At 37.1% G+C, this 21,442-nt stretch overlaps 2 protein-coding genes across 6 annotated transcripts; both read left to right on the forward strand.

Moving 5' to 3' along the window:
* Nucleotides 1–257: 257 nt before the first annotated feature.
* On the forward strand, nucleotides 258–14,026 carry LOC122091649 (bystin). 5 transcript variants are annotated; one of them, XM_042661685.1, is made up of 17 exons: nucleotides 258–417; nucleotides 595–648; nucleotides 722–799; nucleotides 2,827–3,001; nucleotides 4,151–4,227; nucleotides 5,349–5,505; nucleotides 5,578–5,793; nucleotides 5,914–6,040; nucleotides 7,153–7,204; nucleotides 7,323–7,650; nucleotides 8,365–8,444; nucleotides 8,640–8,687; nucleotides 10,351–10,497; nucleotides 11,119–11,191; nucleotides 11,268–11,343; nucleotides 13,306–13,420; nucleotides 13,541–14,026. In XM_042661685.1, the coding sequence occupies exons 6-16, from the start codon at nucleotides 5,395–5,397 to the stop codon at nucleotides 13,383–13,385; spliced, it is 1,338 nt and encodes a 445-aa protein (XP_042517619.1). In that variant the 5' UTR covers nucleotides 258–417; nucleotides 595–648; nucleotides 722–799; nucleotides 2,827–3,001; nucleotides 4,151–4,227; nucleotides 5,349–5,394; the 3' UTR covers nucleotides 13,386–13,420; nucleotides 13,541–14,026. The 5 variants fall into 5 exon arrangements, with proteins under 5 accessions (XP_042517619.1, XP_042517620.1, XP_042517618.1 ...); XM_042661686.1 differs by lacking the exon at nucleotides 2,827–3,001 and having other exon boundaries at nucleotides 4,148–4,227; XM_042661684.1 differs by lacking the exon at nucleotides 2,827–3,001.
* A 992-nt stretch (nucleotides 14,027–15,018) lies between these two features.
* LOC122090864 (GTPase HflX) lies at nucleotides 15,019–21,116 on the forward strand. The gene is made up of 12 exons (XM_042660601.1): nucleotides 15,019–15,497; nucleotides 15,600–15,742; nucleotides 17,047–17,163; nucleotides 18,058–18,172; nucleotides 18,256–18,393; nucleotides 18,730–18,825; nucleotides 18,924–19,037; nucleotides 19,419–19,487; nucleotides 19,698–19,768; nucleotides 19,850–19,943; nucleotides 20,477–20,605; nucleotides 20,717–21,116. The coding sequence occupies exons 1-12, from the start codon at nucleotides 15,144–15,146 to the stop codon at nucleotides 20,891–20,893; spliced, it is 1,617 nt and encodes a 538-aa protein (XP_042516535.1). The 5' UTR covers nucleotides 15,019–15,143; the 3' UTR covers nucleotides 20,894–21,116.
* Nucleotides 21,117–21,442: the final 326 nt, after the last annotated feature.

Here is a 21,442-nt window from a genome sequence, read left to right on the forward strand (position 1 = left end):
GTACTGTAACGTTTTAAAAAATGGATTATGATGTTTTTTTATTTTTTTTGAAACAGAAATGAGTTAAAACCTATATGGGAAGTCTGATTCAATTTATTGTTTTTTTGAAATGAACTAGAGTCTTATGAGAATTTTGAATCATTTTTTTGAAGCATGAAATACTTGTTTTTCACTTTCAGAATTGATAATGAGCAAAGGGTGCCGAAACATATGTAGCACTTATACGAAGGGTAAATGGGAAAATTACCCTAAAAACATAACAAAAGTCATATTTCAAGTTATTGTATTGTAAAACCCTAACCCCACTGCCCTTGGAGAACATCTAGAGAAGAGAAGAGGAGAGAAGAAGAGGCGAGAAGCAGAGCTGAAACGATGAGCAGAGTTGTCACCATCTTCGATCTGCCATCCATTCGCGAGGTGGGATGCGTTCGTTCTCTATCTCTCTCTCTCTCCCTTTCTCTTTCTCGTTCTCTTTCTCTTTCTCTCACTCTCGTTCCATTTATTTCTTGATCTCTTCTCCCTCTTCCTCTGTGCCTTCATCTCTGAAAAATCTAAACTTTTTCACTCTCTGTGGGCCTTCTTCTCCTTCAACAGCACTGTTCTTAACATCTGGACTATTGGAAAATTTGGAATCACTCCTCGTTCTGGGTATGTTATTGATTTATTTCTGCTACTTTTTTGAAGAGCTTCTCCCTCATATGTTTCTTTGACGTATTTGCAGGGGAAGCGGGGTATTGAGAAACAGCCTTTTCAACTTCCTGATTTCATTGCTGCCACTGGGATTGAAAAACTAAGACAGGTGAGCAGATATGAGTGAAAATTGCCGATTTTCATTGGAATAATTTGCATCTAGATGTTCTTCCCAAACTAACTTTTCTGGGTAATTGAGAGTTATCTGTTGGATTCTTCTAAGTTTCTACATCTTAGGGTGATTTTGACATATATGATTCACCTTTGATGGGAACAGGGATAACATGTAACAAGTTTAGTTGAAATCACCAAAATCTAAACTGAAATCACCGAATTATTTTGGTTTTGGCCATTATTTACCTCAAGACTTTTACATTAATTTGATTCCTTGGTTCTCTCTTTTTTACTGAAAGGGATAAGGTCATATATGTAGCATTGTGGTAGAAGTCCTTTTGAAGTGGCAATATCCTTCTGTAGTTACATTAATCCATGAGTAACCTCAGCCGAAAATGCTGTGAAATACATAGTAAATTTTCTGCTGCCATATTGGTTAGCCTGACAAGGAAATAATATAGATTCATGCTACAATAATTAGTGTGGGACCATCCTCTGGCTTTTATTCTTACCATTACGTGAAGGTTTAGCACAATCACTGACTTTAGTTGCATCAGTTGCATTTGCTTCTCCCTTTGCAACTAAATCTTTTTTCTTGAAACTTCTTTCATCTTTCTGGACAAGTTTTCCTCACTCTTCGTTTTTCATATGGTGCGATCATAAAATCACTTCTGAATAGGCATATAACATATTTCTAATTTATTACTGGAGTGAATTGAAGTGAAGTTTCCCAAAATAGCCATTTGTTGCTACTATATATGCCTGAAAATTTCATGTTCCTGCTAGTGTTCTTGTGAATGCCACTGGTTCATTGTAGTACAGCCCAATATGTATTCAAAACCTCATTTGAAGGCCTTTGAAAGCCCTGTGTGAGTAAGGTCATAGGGGTTTCATAGATTAAGGGTTAGGGTGCCTTGGTGAAAATCAGCGTTTTCAATTTGGATTTTAAATTCATGTTCTTTTTTTTTTTTTGGTAAAATAGTGAGAAAATGTCAACTTCAAAACAAGCAGTTAATGAGACTGCAAAATGGAGCCAAGCAAATGTAGACCAACAATCTGCATCAATGGTTGTTGAAATCTTTGCCAACGTGTGATCTATGTGGGGAACATGGAAAGAAGATCAATGAAAGTTTTGGAAAGGGTTTCATGGAGACCATTGTGGTTGGTTCTATAGAGAAATTTGAAATTATGGTTTTGGAGGGGATGAGAATTCGAATGGGTAGAAAAGAAAAAGCTAAGAAGGGGATTTGGGAGAAGAGAGATGGGAAGAGATTAAAGGAATGTGTTGTAGTTGTGATGCTAATACAAATAAGAGATGCAAAGAAAAGGAATGAAGCTTTTGGGGAGATCATGATTGGACTAGTTGAAGCATCTATTAGGCAGGCAGAAGGAAGTGGGATTTTCATTGAAGGGGTCCACCTTGCAGGGTGGTTGGGTTGTGGATTTAAGGAGGATAAGAGGAGAGATTTCAAGGGTGGAGAGGACTATCTGTGAAATGTATCTGTAAAGGGTTGTGAAGGGAGATGCAATACTTTGAGCCACTGGGACTGTGTGAGGAACCCTGATGTTGCTTTTGCTTCTTGAAAATAGCAAAATAATTGGCTTGGATTTCTTGTGTTGTTTCTCTCGGCTTTCTCAAAATTGATTTATTACTTTCTTTCATAAATCCAATACCATTCCAGAATTGATATATAGTAAGTGCAGTTAGTCGATCTTTTCATTTAAACATGTCAGCTTAGGACAAGTATCAAACACATGGTGACCATTGATTCATTAACTCATGGCATCCTTTGTTTGGGGGTGGCAAACGGTCGGTTCTCGGTTGGTCACGTTTTGATCGGGCTGCATCAGTTTTATACATATACAAAAACAGCAAAACCAAGGAATAGGGTGATGAAAATGGAAAATCCAAGAGCAATTGTTACAATCTAACATAGTATAACCTCCCATGGTTAACACAGTTCCAAGTAAGAACGTACCTAGAAAGGCAGCACTAACCAAGTTGCACTTTTCTCCTTGCAGACAGTGAATAAATGCTTGGCAACAATGGAGAAACACGGCCGCAGCGCAACAACAGTCGGCCAAATAGAAATGAAGAGTGTTTGGCGACAATGGAGAAACACAGCCGCGGCGCAACAACAATCGGCCAAATAGAAACGAAGAGGAAGGAGACTAGGAGAAGGCCGAAGGATAGATGGTTAGGGTATTTGACTTTATGTTTTTTACGTTTTTACTCTTTAATTAATTAATTTGGAGAGGGGGTGTTTAAAATAGGCATTCTACACTCATTAAAGGGTCGGGTCAGGTCAGTGCACAATAGGGCGGTCTTGATCGGGCATCCAACGGTCCAAGTAGTAGAACTGAAACCGACTATTTGTAAACGGGTTTGGCTCAAGCCCGACACGTTTGATAAATGGTCCGGGTCTGACCGAGCCGGTCTATAAATGGTCGGTTCTGATCGGTTTAGTCAGGTCGGTCTTAGGTTTGACACCCCTACGTATGTCTGAGGGTAGGGGTGCACATGAACGTACCTTTCGTCGAACAAGATGTGTAGTCGCGAACCTTCGTTGAAGGCAAGGGGTGTATACGATGTACGCCGGAGGCTACATAACCAATAGTTGTAGGTTTTGGCTATCCAAATAGCAACTTGTTGACTACGGATTCGAGCCATAGCACATGGTTTCATAAAATCCTTACGATTTTCCCGATCTAAATCGAGTAGGTTTTACAGAGAGAAGATTTGCTCAGCATGTTTCTATTCGATACGGATAGGAGAAGAACCCGACTCGGTATTGTTTAAAAAAAGAGGACAGCAGACCAGTCAAGATGTACTGATCAACCCCTTCTTTGCGCCAAAGATCTTACCATTTCGAAGGACTGGAGTTACATCTCTTTTCCATTTCCATTCAAGAGTTCTTTTTTATGTGTTTCCACGCCCCTTTGAGACCTCGAAAAGTGGACAAATTCCTTTTTCTTACTTAGGAACAATACAAGATTCGTCACTACACAAAGGTAATGTACCCCACCATTAGCTACTTCATTTATGAAATTTTCATAGTAAAATAGAAATACATGTCCTACCGAGACAGAATTTGTAACTTGCTATCCTCTTGCCTAGCAGGCAAAGATTTACCATGTGCACCCCTCCCAATGGTTTTTTGAACACGTTGCGCTTCATCAAAATTTTTTATTTTTTTAACCTCTTATTTATTTATTTTTTGAACACATTGCTCTTCACCAAAAAACCAAAAAGAACATGTCGCTCGACCCGTATCGTGTTTTATGGTTTTAGGGTTTTAACACTCATCAGTGTTTAGTATTCAACCATTCTCCATATTCATAGCAGGGTCGAGGACTCGAGCAATTGAGAGAGACGGGGAGTTACGACCAGCCACCGCTGCAGCGTGCAATCCAGCAACTCAGGTAACGCCTTGCTACTCAATACTCTGTTTATATCCTCCTGTGAGTGATCCAAATGTCTGGGACCAGTCGCCTACGTCTGAGAAATAGATTGCAGTATATGGATCTGTCTGTGGACTTATTTAGGTAGCATGTTCTCAACCCATTATATTTTCAGTAGCTCAGTCGCAGTTTTTGTTGTTTTCCTCCATGGGGAATGGGTTCTAGAGATTTATCTTTCTTTGGTTCTTGACATAACTCAGAGCTCTTGAAATTGTAATTCAGTTGAATTGGAGAAACATTCAAAACCTTGTAAAATATGAAGAAGCAGATGTCAAAATATTATTCTGGTTTTTGCTCGTATTAACTTTTTTATAGAACTAAGAAGCTTAGTGGATTCAACATCAATTAGAAAGAAATTATTCCTTGGCCTTTCAAGTGAGTGGATTTGATCTATTGAATTTCAGGGTTTTAGTGATGAAACCAGATGAATTTTCATTTGAATAACATTTTGACACATTAGTTAATGGACATATGCTATTTTTTCCCTACTAAGATATGCAGACTTAGTTTGGAGGATGCCGCAATGTGGGTTCAAGAAAGATGTATGTGGATATAGTTATACAGAACGTTATCTTGAGATTTGTGTTGCTGATATCATACTTTCAATCTCATGTGGATGTTCTTGGTTATCCAAAACATTATAAGTATGTGACTTGATGTTCACAAATTTTGCTATCCTTTTATTCTTTTCCTTTCCCTTATTTATATTCTTTGGATTACTATAGAATTTGGTTTCATGAAATTAAGTGAGAATATTATGTGATCGAGATTCCATGATTTATTGCACTGTAGAGTGTAGAGTTGTATAAGGTGTAGGAATCAGTCTGTCTTGGCCCACACTAAATGGATCAGAGCCATTGATTGATAATGTTAAACATGTTTGACAAATATGAAAAGTAAAATCTGATTTTTTTTCCTCTACTTATTTTTGGTAAACAAATAATTCCCAAATCAAAACTCAAATTTTATTTTTCCTGCTATTTTGATCAAATTCTTAAATTAAAAAAATGAATTCCTCCAAATAATTCACCATTTGAATAATTCTCAAATCCGAATTTGCTAACTATGCTCGAGAATTGCAGTTAGAGTAGTCCAACTTAAAACTTGACATTCTGAGAGCTTCCATCAATGCCGAAGAGAAATCAACAGCAGCACCAACAGCCGTTGTATGCTGATGACTCCTCTGTCTCCTCCAAGAAGAGATCACGAGCACCTAAGCAACACCAAACAGAAGACAAGGTCATATTTCCTTCATCTCTCTCTCTCTCTCTCTATATATATATTTCTCATTTGCATTTTTTTCTTGATCAGATGATTTCGACTGGAATGAGCTCCAAAATTTTGAAAGAGGCCTTAATTCAGCAAAAGGAGATTCAAGATGAAGCTGAGGGACAAAACCCCAACTCTTCTTTCTTTGCAATTACTGAAGAACCAAATGCTACTGCTGATGGCGGTGAAGAAGAGGATATCGATGCCTTCAATGGTTTTTCTGAAACTCTTAGCCTCTACGATGGCTATGCAGATGAAGTATGTATAATTATAAATTCCTCTCTCTCTCTCTATGTGGTGTTGTTGTTGTTCCGTGTGTTTGTAATTAGGTTTTACAATCTGTTTTGTATTTCTTTTTTGTTTGCTTCCATTATACAGGAGGAGATTGATGAGGAGGAGGAGAAAGTTTTGGAAGCTTTTATGTCAAAGAACACTGGCCCACAACAGACGTTGGCGGACCTCATTTTAAAGAAAATCAAAGAAAAAGGCACAGAGGTTTCTTCAGGTAAGCTTTTATTTTTATTTTTTTCTGGTTACAATTTTTCTCTTATTTGTTTTTATGTTTGTGTTGATCTTAAAGTACAACTTTGAGTTTTTTTTTTTTTTTTTATTATTATTAATTTTTTTTATTTTTTAACTCATTGCTCCAGATGTCCTACATTAAAGGGGATAGGGAATTTTGAAGTGAATGGTTGGTGCTTGTTTATGTCTATTATCGAATTTCAGTGTGGATCGGAATAAAAATATTGGTCTTATGTGGACATATAATTTCTTTTGCCACCTTTCTTGTTGTCGGGGAAGATTGTGGGACTCCATGGGGTTAAAATTTTTTGAGGACAATGGCTTTGCATGCTAACACTAGTATTGGGGGGGGGGGCAGAGTGAATTGGAAGATTTGGTTGTAAACAAATTGTGCTTGGGAGGTCTAACCATAAAAGGAATAACCTTGTAGGATAGAAACAATTGCACAAAATCAACATTAATTTGAAAGTTCGGTATTAGAATTCGGAGAAAGCACAAATATAGCTTGCATGGGGTAGTAAACTTATTGGTTTTTGGAAGTTAAATGGAGGTGAGCTATGATGTTAGGTAAAGGGAAGAGATTGTGGATCAATTCTCTCCTTTGGTATGGGGAAAGGAGTTGTGAGTTTATTACATTGTCAATGACTGAGTACTTCACAATAGGTGCAGTAAAGCTGGGAATATGATGAGAATCCAACATTTGGACGAATTTTACAGGTTGGACAAACATATTTTTGAATATTTCTCCTTTTGGTACTTAAAGGCATTAAGCGATTGAATCGAGGTCCATGTGTGAATATGGAGCAAATTTCCGGCTACTAGAAGCAAAACATTTTTATTTTATTTATATAAAAAAATTAGATTTTTTCCATATCAAAATTCTTGCAGCCAAATGCCTTCCAGACACCCCAAAATCTAATTTATAAAGTTATTGTCTCAGGAGGTTTTTATCAATTATATGAATTGTTATATAGTGCTACAATTGTAAATTGTTTTTTTTTGGGTTGCTTATTTGAGGCCATGTGCCCCTCCTGTATCTGAATTTGTGAACTGATTAGTTTTTTTTTTTTTTTTTTTTTTTGTGATTGTTTACAGAAGCACAACCCCTTCCTAAACTGAACCAGACCATCATAGATTTATACAAGGGGTACTTCACCCACTCACATTATCATTATCTATTGTGCTTTTTAATTTTTAATTTTTTTTATTTGGACCAGATTTCCTATTAGTGCTTATCAAGATGTTTTTGCTAACATAACTTGCAGTGTTGGCAAACTGCTTGGTAGATACACAACTGGTAAAGTGCCAAAGGCATTCAAACACATCCCCTCAATGGAGCTTTGGGAGGATGTACTATACTTGACAGAACCTGAGAATTGGTCACCAAATGCCGTGTATCAAGCCACAAGAATCTTCTCTTCCAATTTGGGTGTGAGGAAGGCCCAGCGCTTCTACAAGCTTGTCTTGCTCCCAAGGATTAGAGAAGACATGCGGAAGAATAAGAGGCTCCATTTTGCATTATATCAAGCTTTGAAGAAGTCACTTTACAAGCCAGCAGCCTTCTTCAAGGGTATTTTGTTTCCACTGTGTGAGGTATGTCAAAAACTTCTAACCAAGTTCAATTCAGTTTACCACTGTTCTGTTTTGCTCATGATGCAAGTATCTTTATTACTACCCTGTCTATTTTATTTGTCTTGGTATCTATAAATTATTTGGTATCATCTTTAAGACTATTATTTTGTGATGCATTGAGCTCATTGGATGAGTAGGAGTTGATCTAGCAACCTAGACGAATTTTTTTATTCACTCAGCTATCTTGGTTTTTCTTTTGGGAGTGAAAAATGAAAAAAAAGATGTGAAGAATTACCGAGATAACAATGATATCTGGATTTACATTATTTGAGAGGTCAGGTTATACATTTGCAATTTGTTTTCCTTTTGCCTGTCTCTTAGTTTAACGATTTTGAGAATTCTGTTGCTTGCATACTACAGGTTTTCTTCATTTTAGCGGTCATTTACTCTTTCAAACCATTTTTTCTTCATTCTCCCTACTTAATCCATAACTTAGTGAGCGATCCTTGTTCTTTGTCTTCTTTATACTCAGTAGGCCCGTTCCCCTAATGGCTATTTTGCTATTGTTTCTTCTGTCTCATTGTTCTATAACAATATTTTGTAGACTTGATCTAGCCATGATGTTTGTTATTCGCTTTTCAGTAATGTTTGAAAAGCCAATCAATGAGTCATAGTCGTCTTCTTTGAAAGCTTTTATCTGGTTTTTTGTGATACTAAGAATTATTTGATGTACAGTCAGGAACTTGCACTCTTAGGGAAGCTGTAGTTATTGGAAGCATTATTCAGAAGGTTTCTATTCCACCACTTCATTCAAGGTAATGCTCTTTTTGTGTTGGGCTTCACCTGTTTGATTATCTGCAGTGTATAGGGTATTGCCATTATCCTCGTTACAATCTCCATCAGTACCATAACAACCTTCATTGTTTGAGTTTTTTTGCCATAATTTGGTTGGTTGCACTTTACCTGTACCATTGTCCCAATCTAACTCAGTTTTCTTGATTGTTGCTCAGTGCTGGACTGCTGAAGCTTGCAGAGATGGATTATTGTGGCACAACTAGGTACTCAGACACAGAAGAAACTGTGATCCTTTCCTGTATTCAAACTAGTTTAGTGAGCCAAGTTTGATAGCTTGCAGGTTTAAGTTGTTCTGGGCCTCCAATGTTTTGTCTTTTGTTGTTAACATTTGATATGTTCTAGGTAATCAAATCAAGATTTAAGAACAAAATAATCACTGGACAGAATTGCAGTAATCCAGGTTAGGAAGCAAAAGGACAATGTAGAAAGTTATGAAATCACAGAATCTAACGGTTGGATGGGGCTGAAATTAGATTTGTTTAAGGCCGCATTTGGTAACACTTCGAAAAAGTATTTTCAGTGTTTCTTGCTCTGCGAGAACAAAAAAACACTGGAAAAGCATTTGGGAAGTCCAGTTAATTTTTCTGTTCTCCCAAAGTGAACCGGATGTATGAAAACATAAATACCAAAAAAAAAAAAAGATGCTTCTTTGTTCTGAAAATAAAACAGAAGAAATACAATCAAACTGTTCGTAGGGCTACAGACTGAAAGTTGTGATCCTCAACAGATGAGACCAAGGTCACCAAGCAGGTACTCTCCCATTTCTCTATCTCATTCAGCTTTCTTCTCTAATGCCATTGCCGGTTCGCTTTCGGCTTCACGTCGGGCTCCCCTCTCCCTCTCTCGCTCCATGCGTCCATCTCTCCCTCTGTCCCTCTCTCCATGTAAACTCTCCCACTCTTTCTCACGAGTTCATTGAAACAATAGGAAAGCATTTGAGAAAACCGAAATTTTCTCTCATTGGATTCTTTAAGCTGATCATCTGTCATAATTGACGGCATTTCAAGCTCTCTAGCCTCATCGATTATATGCTAGGCAATCTGTTTATCAATGCATCAGATTTTGTTTTGCTTGTTTTGTTGGGAAGTTTCTCGTTTCTTTGGTTGATTGCTTTTGTTTCTTGCCAATCTTGTTTCTTTCTGTGTTCTATCCCAAGTTCTACATTCCGAGTTCTGTAGAGGATTGTAGATTATGTGACAGGTGTAACTAGTTTATCTCTTCTTCTTTAGGTTGCCTTTAAATTGAGGGTTTTCGATAGATTCTGTGGTGAATATATATATATATATATATTTTTTTTTCACACTCCTTTCCTGATGATATTTGAAGGCACCATATAATGTTAAATGGTTGTTTTTTGGATTCAAGATGAACTTGACATTGTTCAACCTCATCTATCTATGTTGCGATCCAACCAGGTTATGTGGATGCATTTATTTCCAGATTCCATGGCTGGTAAATGTCCTTGATTGGGGGGATTCTATTCCCCGTAGAGGTTCAGGTAGTAGACAATATTGTGTTGGGAAACAGACCTCAAACTCCACAAGGAGATTTTTCTGCTATAAAATAGGAGAAATGTAATCCTTGTGAAAGCTACACCAAAAAGCAGTTTCAGGAAGCATTTTTTTACTTTCTCTAATGAATTTTTATTTTATTTTATTTATTTATTTTCTTTTTGTGCTGGAGTAGGGGGCGGGGTGAATGGAAAATTATATGAAAGAAAGAAACAGATACAACACTACTGCCAAGATGGCTGGCCAAGACAAAAGAAATAGTTTTTTTTTTTTTTTTTTCTCCTAATGAATCCTTTACTTGGTCGAAAAAAGAAAAAGTGGCTTGACAGTTTTTCCCTCTGTTAACCTGTTGCAGTTATTTTCTAAAGCTTTTTCTGGAAAAGAAGTATGCATTGCCCTACCGTGTACTTGATGCCGTCGTTGCTCATTTTATGAGATTTCTCTATGAAACAAGGATAATGCCTGTGATATGGCACCAGTCACTACTTGCATTTGTGCAAAGGTTAGGATTTTTCTGCATTTTCCTTTTGGGGTAAACCATTTCTGTGTTTGTTGCTCTTGGCATTAAAATGCAGCCTAAAATTTGGCTACCCACATTGATCTCCCCACCACTTCCCGGCATCAGGGGAGGGGGAATGAGAAAAAGGACATCTTTACGTCTCTCTCAACAAATACGTATTCGCATTATAGACTATCAGAGATAAGTGCACACACATGCCCAGCCAATTTGTTCCTATTTTGCATTCTACAAAACCATGGCAGGTTGGCCTACACCAACATAACTAATGTTTAAAACTTCTCAGAAATGCTAGTTTATGCACTGTATGGAAATTGTACGAGGAATAACCATGCTTAAAATATAACTTTTGCCCCCTTAGAGTTTCTATGATCATGTTTTCTTCCCATCAAACCAAGGATTTACAGCTTGGACTCGGATTGGATCGGTTGCTGCCCATCCTGATCCAATCCCAAGCCAAGCTGGCCAAGCTTTGGCTGCATGAGCTGATTCAATGGGTGATCCACACAATAGTATATGGTGAGATTCAAGTTGAGACTGGCCAATCCAATACTGGTTCCTGCATCTGTGCATCAATTGCAACTACTTACTGAAAGATTTATACAGGTACAAGAATGAACTTACAAAGGAAGACAAGGATAATCTGGACGGTCTACTTCAACACCAGAAACATTACTTGGTAAGTTCATCTGGACCTTTGGTATGAATCTTTCTGTGTCAGTATTTATATATTCTTTTTTGACCACCTTTGGTAGGTCACACCTGAAATCCGGAGGGAGCTTGCAAGTGGTCGTAACCGGGGGGAGAAAGAGGATGTTCTCATGTCAATTTATATCCTTTTTTAAATTAATTGGAATATATATATTTTTTTGGGGGGTGGGGTGCTTACATGAATATAACTATGAAGCTTTTCGGTATATTGTCCATTCATTGCTCTACAATTGAAGTTTTCAGTATGACCTATAATTTTTTCTATGTAGTTTGGTAGAAATGTGGGCCTGGTCTTGCAGCTCTATAACCATTTCTCCAGGACTTGACCATGCAGGGGCATTTGGAGAAAGAATCTAACTCACTAGTACCTAATGCTTTAGATACAAGTAAAAGATTCACCAGCCAAATTAGCAGATTGTGTTTCCATTCTAAGCTATTTCTCTGCTAGCTTCAAGATATATTATAGTTGCATATCTGACCGAACTGTGAACCAGAAAATAACTGTTTTCTCGAGTCTTAATGTCTTTTATTTGGTGGTTGAATGAGGTATACATGTGTCATTAGTGGAGAGCTCTGGACAATCCAGTCAGTGGGCTAAAGCATAAATGTTCAGATGGATTATTGGTGTGATGCAGATTTTCAGCAAGAAGAGAAGATGGACATACTACATGTTTGGTTCACTCTCTTGGGTCAGGTTATATGGGCAATGGGCTTAATATTTTTGAGTTTAGTGTTGTAGTGGGCCAATTCTATGAGCTCAAATATTAGGGATTTAGGTCATATGTAGGATTTAAGTAGTTTGTTTCTGATTTGTAGTATTTTAGAAGCTTTCTATTTTGTTTTCTGTAGAACTTTCTTGCTTGTGCATGAAGAGTTACTATTTTCTTGGAATGTTGCAAAGTAACAATACTACCCCATCGGGTTTGATAAAAACTCTATTGATTGTTATGTTGTTTTCCTCGTGTGAAGCAAGACTTCTGTGAGATGCAGAAAAACCCTAGTGAGAGACTAGTGGCGGCTGGTGAGTGGTGAGAATCTAGCAAGGCTCGAGTTAGGAGCTCTTGCCATATCCCTATCATCTATTGGTTTGTTTCTATCCTTTCAACTGAGTTCCTGCACGTCCAAGTAAGCAGTGAGAATGTTTTATTTAAATTAAAATTGACTGAAGGCTGACTGACGTTATAATCTGTGGTGCTACTGCTACATATCCATTTGAAGTATGAAGTTTCTGTTGCCTATAACTTACTGGCTGCAACTGAGGTATTGTTATCTCAACATCTGGAACTTGGAAATTGGTATGCTGAGATATTTTGGGTTCCTAGTTGATATTCATAACCTGCCTTTAACCCAAGTTGGGGCTTGATCTGCCCTGTGGGTTTGTAGGGTAGTAGGAAACTAGTGGTGGTTTCTGAATTCTGTTGGGTTGATGAACTGTGAATTCTGGCCATTAGTTTAAGTTGATTCTTACAGATTATGTTCTATATGATGAGTGGAGAATGTGATCTTTGTTTGATGCTGTTCTGCCTTGTGGTTGTGAAATTATAGCTTTGTTTCTAATTATGGAATGTAGTTTCTATTTTGATTCACTTGCCCATGTCTTTATAACAAGCCATTGGATTGGAATAAAACTTTTAAGGGTTTGAAGTACTAGGGAAGATCTAGTTTTGGTAGTAATTTGGGACTGATCTGAGTTCTAGATCAACTACTACTGGTTTGAGTTCCTTAGATTCTGCTTGTTGGTGGGATTCTGAAATCTACTATGGTGTTAGATTGAATTCGTTATGGTGCTAATCCAATTTGGTTGATGGTAAGGGGATCTCTTTGCTAGGAAGAGCCCTACATAGGTAGAATGTAGAATATTTCTTTGATCGGTATTTCAAGTACTAATTGAAACCAAATCAATGAAAACCATCTATGATGAATCCGTTTCTTTTCAGTGGAAACTATTTGAGAGGGACTGAGATGCTCCTTGACATATTATGCTTAATTCTGAAGGCACTGAAACAAAGAACTATCAAGGCTTGATTTATCATTGAACAAATTGTGTGAATGAATGATTTTAGATCCTTGACACAAGTTTACCATCACCTATTTCTGTAATCAATAAACCAATTGAAGAAGACAGGTTTGATTTGCCTGAGGTTCCAATGGAAGAGGATTGAATTTTGCTAGCGGCTGGTCTTTTAATGCATGCTTGGTAAGATGTTCCATGCGCTTCCATTATCACTGTTGTTTTTAATTTTTTGCCTGAACTTGGTGAATACCTTTTTCCAAATCGTGACTTGCCAAGTGTTTACTTTAATTTACTTCGTCTCAGGTTTTTTCTGGAAATGAAGGAGGGATGACAGAATTGAATATATTCTTCTTGGTCTTGAGATAAAATCAGGATCTTCTGTGGTTTCAGCTCTACTAAGTTTTTGCTAAGCGGAGTCAAGTTTTTTTTAAAGGGGTTGTGTGCTATTTAATTATTGATTATTGAAAATGGCAATCCATTCTGAATCTCCATCAAAAGGAAAGGATCTATGCCAATTGTCACACAGCTCCTGATTCTGTGGGACTTGCAGCGTCATTCTTCAGGTGATGCAGGATCAATATAGGCCTTTGTCAAGCCACTAAAATTTTGTAGTTTACCTCAAATGTTTCTGTTTTGGGATATCAGCTGATTTTTTTGTTGGTTTTAAGAAACATTTTGTAGAACGCTTAGGAACTTGTCTTATTGATGGGTTTAGTAGCACTTTGTGTAGAACAGATCTTATTGATGATGTTATTCTTGCAGCAAATGAAGTTCATTTATTTCTTGCCCTGTTGTAGCTCTGGTGGGGCTTTATTCTATTGATAGTGAAAACCAACCCTCTCCCAACTTATTTACCAGCCTAAGGGGGATGACTGCCAGGCTGTGGCCCCTGAACCAGCACGGGCCAATGAGAACGCACATGAGGCCATCAAATATGGGTGAAATAATTTATTTCAAGGGGAGTCAGGTAGTCATTTCGCCCTTCCTGTTTTTGGACGTAGGTTTTACACAGCTTGGTGTTCTATTCTATGATTCTATCCTTCTTCAAAGGCGCATGCCCTTAAATTTAAAATGTGGGTGGTAAAAAGACCATCTTGCCCCTGTTTAGTCCTGTGTTGGCTCAATGGCTACGTGATTAGGTAGTGATTGTCAACACTGCTACTATTTCATCTTTTTCCACCTATTTTTGCGTACCAAAACAAGCAGGTTGAAAAATAAAATAATTATGTTTCAATCTGGCTCAGATTGATGCTATCCAAGTTGAGAGGGATTAATTGAATAAATATGATCGACCCTTGTTGGAATACATTATTAAATCTAAAAAATTGGGGTTATCAGCTAAGAACTATTGTAGAGCAGTTTATGAATGTCTTTGCGAGGGACGTGATTTTACTAAAGATCATTTATGTGTTGGAGAGATCATTTCTTATTTTGGTGTCGAAGCAATTATAAAGCACATGCTGAAACAAGTGAAATCAAAGGACATTACTTGAATCTCACAACACGTACGTGTGAAGAAATGATCAAAAGGGCCGTATTTGCCAGAGAATGAGAGTTTCTATCATAATGCACGATAATTGGACAAGCATATTGATCACTTTTGTCATTATTTTTTAAGAAAATTACATTTTTTTTTTAACGATTTAACCCTTGAAACAATAATAATAATTAATCCAGATCGATCAGACATTAATACGATATGATCAATACGACTGATCCGAAACCGATACTGCGAACTGAATCCATCCATGCTCATTTCTCCCAGATTTGTCCATCGTGGTCGCGAGTCGGAACTCGTGTCTGCGGAGTACGTACGATAAGTCGCAACTTTCAGTAACATTCTAGAGGGCATAGGACAATCAGGATAACGTCCGGATGCTAGTATCGTTCAGTTTATCACAGTACCATGAGCTTGTGCTTGCGCTCCATCATCCTTCCTCCCTCAAGACCTAGGACAGCTCTTCAATGGAGTCCGAGATCAACAAAAGCCCCACTTTTTGCTCGGAGGGTCACATGGCAGAGACTTGGAGTTATTAGAGAAGAAGTTGAGACCGTTACTGTTGAGTCTCTCGAAACCCAACCAATCACCAGTGATTCCAGAGAAGAGATCCAGGAGGTAATCGATAATAATGGTTTTGCTGTCCTCGGAGAGCCGGAAAATATCCAAACTCCAACGGAACCGTCTCCCACTATAGACTATGAGAAGCGAAAAGATGATACAAGCTTTGAGGATAGATTCAAATTGCGGAACGGGCGAGAGGTCAGTTTTCGAATCTCTCTGTCTCCCTTTCTCTACCTGACACTTCACTTGGTATTTCGATGCTGTAGCCTGTACCTGTAGCATCTCATCTGAATTTTTCAGGTCTTTGAAGAAAAAGCTTATCTCGTTGGGGTTGAGCGGAAAGGTGATCAAGAGGATTTATTCAGTGTCGATGAATCACTCAAGGAGTTAGCCCAGCTCGCTGACACTGCTGGACTTCTTGTTGTTGGTTCTTCATCTCAGAAGTGAGTAAGAGGAATCCGCTGGTTACCCTTTTAATTCCATATCATAGAAAAACTTGACTTGGACATGCCATTTGGTTCGGTATTATCCATTTATGCTTGGTGTATATTACAATACTAGTTTATGTAAGCGACGGGATTATATAACACTGCTTACTGGTTCAAGCTCGATTAATATTTAATACACCCCAATTTCTTTGATTAGAAACTGATCCTCCAAAAATTTCAATCAATCCCTATATAAGGTTTTTTCACACGGATACAGTTAAGAAGATATAGTTAAAATATAGTTAAGTGCCATGATGGTTTTGGTTTTAGGTTTGCATTCTAAATCAAGGAAAGAATGGCAATTGAAAATTTTCTTTTCTTCTCCTCCACCCCCTCTTTGTATTCCACATATCAGATATTGGAAGATCAGAATTAGACAAACAGAAATGAATAGAAATACAAAAATCAAGAAAAGTGATACTTTGTGAATTTCTGAATCTTATACGGAAGATTTTGATAAAATGACCACTTTTAGCCTTCTTTATTCTTCTTAATCTTCTTACTATTCTACTACCAACATAGAGAAATAGAAGGTGAAAGGGCGAGGTGGTTTCATAACCCAAGTCCATTCGATTTGACATATAGTAAAGAGATAGAGAGAAAAAAATTGTATATGAATTGCTTTCTCAATAAAGTAAGTAAAATAAGGTTCTATTTGGATTGTATCTGGATTGCTTTCTGAATAAAATAAGTAAAATAAGGTTCCATTTGGATTGGGAGGAATGGTTGTTACATACAGAATTATAGAATTTTATACTAGTATAATTGTGCTAATTTAACCTCAAACAGAATTGTAAAATTTTAGCCTAATATAATAGTGCTATTTTAACCTCAGTTGTTACCCTTATTAAAGAGTGACCTTGTGTATCTAGAATTGAACTTGGTTTTAAGGCTGGGTTCAGTGTATGAACAGAAAGGTAGGAAGATGAGGTATCTTAAGAACACCAGATGGATATAGATAATCTGAACTATTATTGGATTTTTCCTTTTAATCTGTTGACTACCTCTCCCTATCATCTTCCTATGGATATTTGGAGTTTCTCTCTCTCAAAACTCAAAAGCTGCTTCAGTAAGCTTGGAGCTTTTAAAATAAAACAATTTTATGGGTTATGTGAAATGATTTCTTTTCTCTATTATATCAATCATTTTATTTCAAAATGCTAAAGGTTGCTTCATGCCTACATCATATGATATTAGTTCTTCTTCCTCTTCTTTCCCCTCCTTTGTTAGATTGATTGGTCATTATACTTGCGGTGCAGACTTGCTACTCCAAATCCAAGAACATACATTGGATCTGGTAAGGTTGCAGAAATCAAGAGTGCCATTCATGCCCTGGATGTTGAGACTGTAATATTTGATGATGAGCTTTCAGCAGGGTGAGATTCCACACAAATTTGTATATTTTTCATCCATTACTATATTACCTACCAATACCTAATTGACATATAAATTTTCATTGAAAGAATCTCAATTTTACTAATTTACTAGGAGAGAACATGGAAAACAAAAAGATTTTGTCAATGCATCTATCAGAAAAAATAATCTGTGTAACATGTGAACTTCAGAGAAGTTTGAGGGATAAAAAGGGTACCCAAACAGCAATCCACTCAACAAATGTTTGAGCTATCCTCGTTATTCCTCCCGTGCTAAAGGGTTTAGATGAATTCCCATTTTATTGAACTCAGTTTCTCTTTTAAGACGAGACAACTTTACTTTGCTAGATTTAATTGCCTGTGCTTCCTTACCTCTTGACTAATATTAGCAAATGTGCAGTCTTTAAATTAAATAGAATGCCTTGGGTTCATGTAAGTGTTGTAGATTTCTCCTGAAGAAAAGAATGGCATTAGGAAAAAAGTATAGGTAGGGTTTATTTTATGATGTGAATAAAAAGAAAAGGAAAGGTGGAGGTGATTCTTGAGGCAGAAAATGTCCCCTTGTTGGAGGAGCTAATATTAAGTTTGACACCTATGCAGCATTAGTTTATATGGCATCAATTGACGGAGTTTTTCGTGCTTTGGCTAAATGAAGATCTACACATGCTGACAAGTGAAGCGATGGTGACATCTTGCACGCAGTTTGAGACTTCATTGAGTTATATTATTGAGTTTGAAGTGAAATTTTGGCTGATTAGTATCTCTGTATTAGAACTTGATACTACTTTTGATTGTACGCTCATGTCTTAAAATATAGCATGATGTATTTATGACATGTATTATGCACATTTGAAACTAGGAGGTTGATTTGATCTTATTGGATATATCAATTCATAGGCAACTACGTAATTTGGAAAGGGCTTTTGGTGGAGATGTTCGAGTCTGTGACCGGACTGCCCTCATCCTGGATATCTTCAACCAGCGAGCTGCTACACATGAAGCGGCTTTACAGGCAAATCAGTCATCATACTTTTGACATAATTTAAGCATTAAATTACATATGGATATTGAGAGATGAGACTACATTTTCTTTAGGTTGCATTGGCACAAATGGAATACCAACTTCCACGACTGACAAAAATGTGGACTCACCTTGAGCGTCAAGCGGGAGGAAGAGTGAAGGGTATGGGTGAGAAACAGATTGAAGTGGACAAGCGTATCTTACGAACTCAAGTAAGTGGTGCATTTCAAGTTTAAAGAACTTCATTCATACCATCTGTGCAGCTTGAAACCTATTTGGATCCTTGTGCCTGTGGAAAACTTTCTGCATTCACTCTCCAAATCATTGCTTATGGATAGATTGTAGGAAAACAATTCCTCATCCAAAGAGAAAAAAATCTTACATGTTATAGCGATAGATATCATGAAATGTAATGCGTATATTTCTTGAAAAAATATTCCTTATGATGGATTTGCTCTTGCATAGTTTTCTGTAATGCTGTTACATGCCAGTATGAATGTTTTGTGAAAATATTTTTGCCTTTATACTGACATATTCTTTGTGGACAGATTGGTGCTCTGAAAAAAGAGTTAGAGTCTGTTCGAAAACATCGAAAACAGTATAGAAGCCGGCGTTTTTCTGTACCAGTTCCCGTAGTGTCTTTGGTAAGTAACAATATGGGTATTTCTTTTAGAAAAGTTCGAATGTGTTTCTTCTGGTTACTGAGCTCTGTAGACTTGGAATGCATTATAAAATGTCTCAGGTGGGGTATACAAATGCAGGAAAGAGTACACTCCTAAATAATTTGACTGGGGCTAATGTTCTTGCTGAGGATCGGTTATTTGCAACACTTGATCCAACTACAAGAAGGGTGCAGGTCAGTTAACATATTCAGAGAACCTCTTGAACTTCCAAATTCCTTTTTCTTTTAAATCTTATAAAGTGTACAATTACTATATATTCAACTCGAAGTAGAGGTCTCACTGGAGAAGGGTGTATTCTGTGTCAAAGAAATTTGTTGTGATTTCTTGAGCTATACTAACCTAGATGTTAACGTGTGTTAAACCTCTATGCTGAAAGTATCCCATCATTAAGAAGTTTTAATTAATTTCAGATATTGAACATAATGAATTATTGTTGACCAAATTTGTAAGGATTCAGAATATTCCATGCGATTTATTAGTAGGATGAATATTTTACACTTGACAGTTACTCTATAAACAATAACATGATATGCTTGCTTCCCTATGTGGTACAGACGAAAAACGGGAAGGAGTTCCTTCTAACAGATACTGTTGGATTCATCCAAAAGCTACCAACTACACTTGTGAGCTCTGTTTAATACAAATCCTATCGATGTTGTCTTTTTTCATGTGCTTTACAATCTCTCTCTCTCTCTCTCTCTCTCTCTCTCTCTCTCTGTGTAATAAATTTTGAAATTTGTTGCTTAGGTGTAGTGTTGATTGCTTCAGACTATAGTACCATACTTAGTGGCATGAAGCCATAAATATATTTCAAGTTTCTCTTGTATTCACAGGTGGCTGCTTTCAGAGCAACCCTAGAGGAAATATCAGAGTCTTCGCTTTTGGTCCATGTCGTGGATATCAGGTATAATTTGATCTCTGTGGATAGGATTGACTTGGGATGATCAATGTAATGCATTGGCTTATCATTTATCATCATATTCAGCCACCCACTAGCACAGCAACAGATAGATGCTGTTGAAAAAGTTCTGTCGGAACTGGATGTGGCATCAATTCCAAAGTTGAAGGTCTGGAACAAGGTACAAGTATATGTTTTTCTTGGCCATCTAGTACTGGGACTGGTTTAGTGGGGTATAAGTTGTTTCTCCTTTACTTTAGGGTTCTGTAATTGGATGCTTGATTATACCAACTGATGTCTTCTAGGGTGAATTTAATACATGGTGGGAATTGGGTCTGAATTTGTCCAAGCCAGAGGGTTGTTTTTCAGATGGATAGTTTGATTGCCATTCCACGCGGCTTAAAGCACTATGGATTTGTAGGTGCAGAAAGATTTATGTGTGTTTTAAACACTTTCCCCTTACATTCATTCCAATTCCATATTTGCGTGGCACACTTGCTGGAATGTTGATCCCCCAGTGTGATGGATTCTGCCAATGGTAGGATTTTGATGCTTGGTAGTCCACCTGTTCAGAGTATAATTGTTTTTCGTTATTGTTAGGAATGATTATTGAACATGTTTGTACTTAATAATGCCATACAACTTCCATTTGGTTTTGCGAGTGCGTGATAGTTATACTCCTGACAAGATGAATTAAGGTTGTTTCCGTTGTAGGTTGATAAGGTTGGTCATCCTCATCAAGTTAAGATGGAAGCAGAGCAAAGAGAGGATGTTATTTGCATTTCAGCATTAAATGGTGATGGGTTACAGGAATTTTGCAATGCAGTTCATGCAAAACTGAAGGTATGGAGTTGAATTTTCTGAATTTCTTTAGGGTGGTTAATTCCTGTTTTGACTCTTGATGTTAAGCGATGATTTTCCAATGACTTCCAAAATGTACTGTCCATGTAACAGGATTCTATGGTATGGGTAGAAGCTCTTGTCCCATTTGAAAAGGGAGAACTCCTCAATACCATACATCAGGTTGGAATGGTGGAAGGAACTGTGAGTATTACTCCTGGACCTCAATCTCTGTTGTGGATTATTTTAGCATCTGTTTATCAATGGTTCCAGGGTTTTAACCTCGGTTAGACTTATATGCTGGCTGCAAAGGTTCAATCCATGGTTCTATACTTGGGAAAAAAAAAAGAAAAAGAAAGATATTCCTGATCTATTTAGAGCGGGCAAGGTAAACCATAAACCCAGAAACAGTACTTCAGTTGTTTTCGGGAAGATTTACTATTGTCTGAAGAAGTAGGAGGAAAAAACTACTTTAAATATGTACAAACTCATTGGACAGACAACAGGATAAAAACTGAAGAAAAAAAAATTAATTGATTTGATGATGTAAAATGATGACTCAATCAGTTGTGAAGCCAAATAAATGGATGAGGAATGGAAAATTTATTTAATTATGTCTGCTTTAATTTAAGTTATGGACTTATGTTGAATGGAATGAAGGAAAAAAAATTTAAAATATTGTCCCTAGCAAACAAGTGATAAATTAAGCATATTAATTATCACTTAAAGTCAAAGGATGGAAAGAAATGATACTAGTAATGATTGTGTGGTTTCTATAAGATATACATTATACATCTTCTCTATCTCTTAAAACAGCAAATGCCCCCCCCCCCCCCCCCC

This window comes from Macadamia integrifolia, chromosome 10, assembly GCF_013358625.1.
Source record: "Macadamia integrifolia cultivar HAES 741 chromosome 10, SCU_Mint_v3, whole genome shotgun sequence".
Lineage (NCBI taxonomy): Eukaryota > Viridiplantae > Streptophyta > Magnoliopsida > Proteales > Proteaceae > Macadamia > Macadamia integrifolia.